The sequence below is a fragment of the Vigna unguiculata genome, chromosome 2 (assembly GCF_037176805.1).
Source record: "Vigna unguiculata cultivar grain cowpea cultivar isolate G323 ecotype 2 chromosome 2, ASM3717680v1, whole genome shotgun sequence".
In the NCBI taxonomy this organism is placed as follows: Eukaryota; Viridiplantae; Streptophyta; class Magnoliopsida; order Fabales; family Fabaceae; genus Vigna; species Vigna unguiculata.
Genome location: NC_140793.1, coordinates 34,647,927 through 34,654,318, shown reverse-complemented (window position 1 = coordinate 34,654,318; position 6,392 = coordinate 34,647,927). Strand labels below are relative to the sequence as shown.

The 6,392-nt window shown below is 35.5% G+C and overlaps 1 protein-coding gene across 1 annotated transcript; it reads right to left on the bottom strand.

Moving 5' to 3' along the window:
• Positions 1–2,013: 2,013 nt before the first annotated feature.
• Positions 2,014–3,244, bottom strand: LOC114172989 (uncharacterized). The gene has a single exon (XM_028057171.2). The coding sequence runs from the start codon at positions 3,053–3,055 to the stop codon at positions 2,171–2,173; it is 885 nt and encodes a 294-aa protein (XP_027912972.1). The 5' UTR covers positions 3,056–3,244; the 3' UTR covers positions 2,014–2,170.
• Positions 3,245–6,392: the final 3,148 nt, after the last annotated feature.

The window sequence follows — 6,392 nt, the reverse complement described above, 5'->3', positions numbered from 1 at the left end:
AAATTTGAACTTAACTCGACCTATCACAGGTTAGTGGATTAAAAGGATTAACTTATTAGTTCACTTAATTAAAAAATAAATAAAATTCTTATTCAACAATTTTTAAGTCTCGAAAAATCATTAGTAAGGTCTCCTCTTCTTTCATCTTTAGAATATTTGATTGTTTAACCCTTTCCTTGTTAAGAGACAACTTGGTGTAACATTCAAGAAACTTAATTCAATTTGATGAAAACTTATTAATTTGGGTAAAATCCAAAACCATTATGTATTTTACAAAATGGAAATGAAAAGGAAAATGAAACAAAAGCGATAATCAACCATTCAATATGGATTTATAGCTATAACATCTATCTATGTAATATGCTTTTAATACAAGGTGAAATTTGTAAAAACAATATTCTTGTATACCATATAAACTCAACGAATCATAAAATAATTAATGATATATGTGCACGCTAGTTGATATTCATTTCTTAAAACATTTTTCTTCAAAGTTTTCAATCACTTCTTAGTGAAATGATTACATAACAGTATGTGTTAATTTGTTTGATAAAACAATAGATATAACCAACTTTTATTAGTCATGAATCTAACTCTTGAGTATTAATCTTCTCAAAATCTTGTCAAAGGTCGGTTTTAACAGGATAAGTGTTAAATATGTTTTTGATTCTTTACTTTTTAGTCAAAATTAAAATTAGTCCATATTCAAAACTTTGACACAATTTAATTCTTTAACTTTTGAACTGTGTGTATTTAATTTTTTTAGCCAAATTTTATTAAATTTATTTAACGTTTCAAATAAATTTTACAATAACATTTGAGTTGTATGCATAGTTTGACACATTTTTGTTTTAACGTTAGATAAAGAATTATTATGAAACACGTTTGAAACGTCCAATAAACTTAACAAAATCTAGTTACAAGGACTAAATTCACAAAATTTTAAAGTTGAAAGACTAAATTGAGTCAAAACTTGGAAGAAAGACTTATTATAATTTTAAATTAAAGTTAAGTAACAAGAAATGTATTTAACCTATATATTAATAAATATAGTATTTAATTATTAATTAACAATAATCTATAATTAAATTTAAATAGGAACTAGGGTCGCATACAGTAAGATAGGCCCATAGGCTCGCAGAAACATTATGGAAAGAAATGATGAAGGGGAAAGTTTGGTTACAAGGAAAAATAATAATAAAAGGAAAGGCAATTAATAAAAGAAGTGGTAATCGGAAAGGAAAGAAACGTAGGGAAGTAGGAAGTTGAATCGGGAGAGATTAATTTGCGTCAAAGAAAATGACTCACTGTTGTTGAAGTTAGTTAATTTGTCATTTGATCTTTCTCATATCATTTCATTTTCAGACAACTTCATCTCACGCCTTATTTTTAACTCATTGCGTAACTTGCGCTATACTTCCCATGCCCTATGCGATGGGACCCTTTCTCCTCCAAACAACAACAACAACAAATCCTCAAAACCTTCTGCATTTTTCAATTCACACACACACACACTTGTTTCATGATTCATGTTTCTTAAGTTGTCGTGTTGTAGATTTTTGAATCATAGCCATTGCCATTACCCATTTTCAAACCCCAGCTAGGAATTCGGTGAAAAGAGGGAGAAATTAAATTAACTAAAACGACTTATTACCCAATAATTCCTAGTTGTTCTACATTACTACCTGAAAGCGACGAATCAAACAGATGCGACAGTGATTCTTTCATGGAGCATTTCTATCTGGTTGGTTAAAAGCTTTTCCAACCGTCTCATTAATTCATTTTCTCAAAAAACCTAACTAGTATGTAAGTACTTCCCTATACATTTAAAGTATCGCCTAGGCCCAAATCTATACCCAATAAAAGTAACATTCTCGGGGATCAATACAAATTTATATTCAATTCTTCAAATTTAATTACGAGTGTTTCAAATCAAATATCAAACTTTGACTTTATCTTTCATTGCACCAAAACAACCCTAAAAATGGAGTGCAGAAAGCCAAATCGGAAAACTGTGAAGAAACATTGCGTGGTCGATAAATGCAATAAGAGTAGGTTGAGTTCAATACCTCAACAATCAGCAACATACATACACCCCAAATGAAAATAAATCAAGAAGAAAAAAAAAGTGTTTATAAAAAAAAGAAAAGCAAACTGTAAATACGTGTTTTTACAATTTATAAATGATGAGAAAACAGGGCAACACAGCGCGCGAGTCAAACACTAATAACTCGCCGTTGTCCCCACTGACCGAGTCGAACCCGACCCGTCCATCCAACAACGATTCCATGAACCCATTTTGCTTGGAGACCCGACCCGCTACGACCCGGCACACAAGCATTGCCCTCCTACCCCTACCTCCGCCCGAGCTTTCGTGGGCGTCGCCGCTGCCGGCGAATGTGCAGATGGCGGAGCCCTTACCGCCGGGGAAGGACAGCGCGCAAGCTCCGCCGTAGGGGCCGCCGCTGGAGGTGGGGCCCAAGCAGTGAAACCTCATGACCTCATTCCCGTCCGCAACGCATCTCGCATTCTCCTCGTAGTCATGGGCCGGCCCAGTCCCACTCCCCGCCCGGCCCTTCACCGTCTCCCGATACTCCTCGAAGCGGGAGACCGTTCGCGGGCCGCTGTGGACCTTAAATATCATCTCGACGCGGCCCGAGAAGGGCTTGGGCCCCCAGCTGGTGTGAAAGATTATCTCCACCACGTTCCGCGAGGGATGCCCCTCAGTGAGTTCGGTGAGAGAAGGGAAGCGAGGGTCGGCGTGGCGCGTGGCGGTGGCTGTGACGCTCCGGGAGCGGTTGATAGTGGTTTCGAAATCGGGCTTGGCTGCGGATGGGGGGTATCTGGAGCTGGGGTGTTTCTGGAGAGGCTTTTCGGGCCTGGGTTTGGGCTTGGACTTGGGCCTGGGCTTGGTGGTGTCGACGACAACGTCTTTGATGTTTTGAACGCTCTTTCTGCAACTTGAACTGGGAATGAGGTTTTTAGAGTTTGGGTGGTAGACGTCTTCGTAAGCTCTTGACTTGCACTGCAATGACTTCATCCACCCACTCGCCATTACCCGAACCCAACAAGACGGTAATGTTGTAAAATGTTGTCTTGTCTCTCTCTCTTTCTCTCTCTCTGATTTATCTTAAAGAAGAGACCTTTTGGTAGCTCTGGGTTTTGTTTGGAGTTGTAAGAAATGGGGTCTCATTGTGGCTATGTTTTGGTCGTACAGCAGAGAAGGAATGAATGAGAGGAGGAGTGGATGGGACATGGCGCCATAATAAATGGATTTTACCCTCTCTCTCTCTATCTCTCTGTACTCTGTGAAATCGCTTTTTTGCCCTTCTCACTTTCTTCGAATTACCCACGTGGCCTCTGTCTCCTTCTTTGCTAAAACTACAAATCCCATTAATTCCAAAAACAAAAAACCTCATCATTATTCAGAGGTTTCATTTGCTGTTACGTACCAAGCTCAATCCTGGCCACGCACGCATACTGTCATAATATTCAAGGAGAGTCATTTTCTCTACTGCCATAGTATTCACCATTTCAAACTTCTAAATTAAATGCACACTATTAAACCACTTCCATTTTCAAACATCTAATGTAACCACTTTTATACTATCACTTACTTCACTACTTATAAATCTAACCATTGTTGTTCATCAATGCATACAAAGTTTAAAAACTGTTAAAAAAAATTGGCTCATACTTTTGTATTTATAAACTCTCTGCATTAATGTACTGGCCCATTAGTAAATTTGGTAAAGAAATAAGAAATGATAAAATGATGTTATGAAAGTTGCAGCATTTGGATAGCTTAAGTTATAATACTGCTGAATACTCGATATTTATGATTTGGGATGTGGTAGAAAAGTAGGGCATCAATGAAACAAGTGCTTTAATTAGGAGGTTTGGGTAATTTCAAAGGAAAAACTACTCTCCCACTGTAAATCATGGGTCAGCATCAGGGCTGAATGGAACACTATTATGATCTCTTATGGGAGTCAAGACCTGAAAAAGCTACCCTGTGCTTTTTTTATTTTTTGTTTTTTATGTGTGTCAGTTTTTAATCTAGAACAAATAGTTTTAAAACTAAAAATGTTTTTTATTTTGGCTAAATTATTTTGTTTGTTTGAAAAAATTGAACTAAATACATTTTCTGAAGAGAGCGTGGCTTAATTGTCTTACAAACAAAAAAGTTGAATAATTGTTTTCTTCGAGAAAGTTAGGTGAAATTAATAACCTTTGAAAAAATAGCATCTTTTAAATTTTTTTCTTGCGTGTGCACTCTCTTTTCTTTGTTTTTGTTTGCACTCTTTTCTCCCTCTCTGCATCCTCTCACTGTACATTACCCTTTCATAAATATAATATCTCTTTTTCCTCACGCTTTCTCATTTTTTTATCTGTTTTTTTCAGTCATATCTATTGTGTTAAATTTTTTCAGTTATTTTGTTACTTTATCTTTCAAAGTATTTATTGTTAACTTTAATTTAAAACTTTTTCTAAGGAAAAAAAAAATAAAGACTGTCTTAATATAACTCTAACCTAATGTTCGATTACTTGGCCGGCTAACATAAGACTTCTTCCAAAATGTACCTTACTAATTTCTTTAGGAAAATACTAAGTACTATTACTTAACAAGTAAAATCAGTTTACATTATCTACAAAAACTAATATATCTATAATTAGATTAAATAAATTTATTCATTATTGTGAAAAGCTAAAACAATCTTATACAAAGAGAAGTAGTGATACTAGTTAACTTCACTAACATCCAACAAAACTAACCCAAAAAATGCAATTAAAAACATATGGATAACTTTTTAAACAAGAAAACAATTTCCATTAAACTTCTTAAGTGGATTCCACGAGTCACTAGCTAGCACTTGCCATGTTCAACTCATTTTGCGTTTCTTGGCTTTCACAATAACCCAGCTCATATTCAGATGGTGAGTAGCTAGCTTATCAAATCACACTCTAAAAAAATAGAAGGTTTTGACCTTTCTAACTAAGAATGCTTGGTGAAGACATTGTTGCTTCTTGAAATCAAAGCGACCATTAACACAGAAATGCAGTGTTGGACCGTCGTCATTTTGAATAATATTCAATACTCCATTAAAAACCGAACTCAATTATAGCACAAAGTCCAAGTGGGAACAGAGAAATGAGTTAAATTTTGGATTTTGACACGAGGGGTAGATTGGTCAATGCAATGAGAGATTTCCCATCTTGGTTTTGAACTGGGTGGACGTGGGAGTAATAAAAAAAAATGCAGAGCGTGATGGCACAGTAGATAGATACTAGAAATTAAAAATGAAGATGTCATGGGAGTTTGGAGTGGAATAGTTGGTGTGGTGTGGGGAATAGAAGAATGGAAACTGGCACAGAGTTGTGAGGGAGAAAGCATCTAAAAAAGCACTGAAATTTAAACTAATAAAACGACAGGTTTTGTTCCACTTTCTTGCAAATCTTAGTATTTAACAATGCCTAACCTTGGCATTGTTTATTGTTGCAGGAGCTATTGTAGGTACCGAGTCACTGTTCTGTTACTAACAGATTGTGAGAATGGCCTCTAGCCACTTCCATTAGAAGCAGACAATCATATGGAGATAATCAAAGCTTAGGTATAATTTTATCACTTTATAATCAACACCACCATTTTTAATTCCACAAATGGAACAACACACGAGGCCATCAACCCCAGTCAAAAAGTTTCTTACAAATTCAACACCATCACCACCACATGTGATTTTTTTTTCTTCTAAAAACAAGTGCTTGTACAAAAAACACCAAGCATTTGAAAACTGCAATTGGAATGAGAAGTGATTTAGATTTAGCAGTTTTTATGAGTAGAAAAACGATTCATGACAGTGTGAAAATTGGTGAATCGGGTTGTTGGGAAGTGCGAACGAGAAATGCGTTGGCAGGCTTTGTTGTCACGCCTGCACAATCTATTCCACCGGGAAAAAAAAAATGCCTCAACTTCATTCAAATTCAACGTCAACCTTCAAATAACTATTCTCTTTATTCCGTAATTTGCTTCCAATCTTTTTGGTGTTGAAAAGGACGTTTATTGAAGAGTTGAGTTGAGAATATATATATATATAATAATATAACCTCATTAAAAATCACATTCAAATGCACTCCAAGTGTTTGTAGATATTAAAGTTCATTTTTACTGAGAATATTAGATTTGAATAAGGGTTATGATTTGTCTTTTCTTTTTTCTGACAAAATGATTGCATGCCGTATTAATATTCAAAGCTTCTGCGAGCAAATTCAAATGACTTAAAACTAATGACAGAGAAAAGACAATGAGCTGGGTTCTGCCACAGTGAAAATAAAATCCATTGAGTAGTCATAACAAAACTTAAATACTTGTACTTACTTTACCTCTCTTCACC

Coding starts and splice junctions, on each gene's coding strand:
- LOC114172989 (XM_028057171.2), bottom strand. CDS start 3,055: ATGGCGAGTGGGTGGATGAAGTCATTGCAGTGCAAGTCAAGAGCTTAC.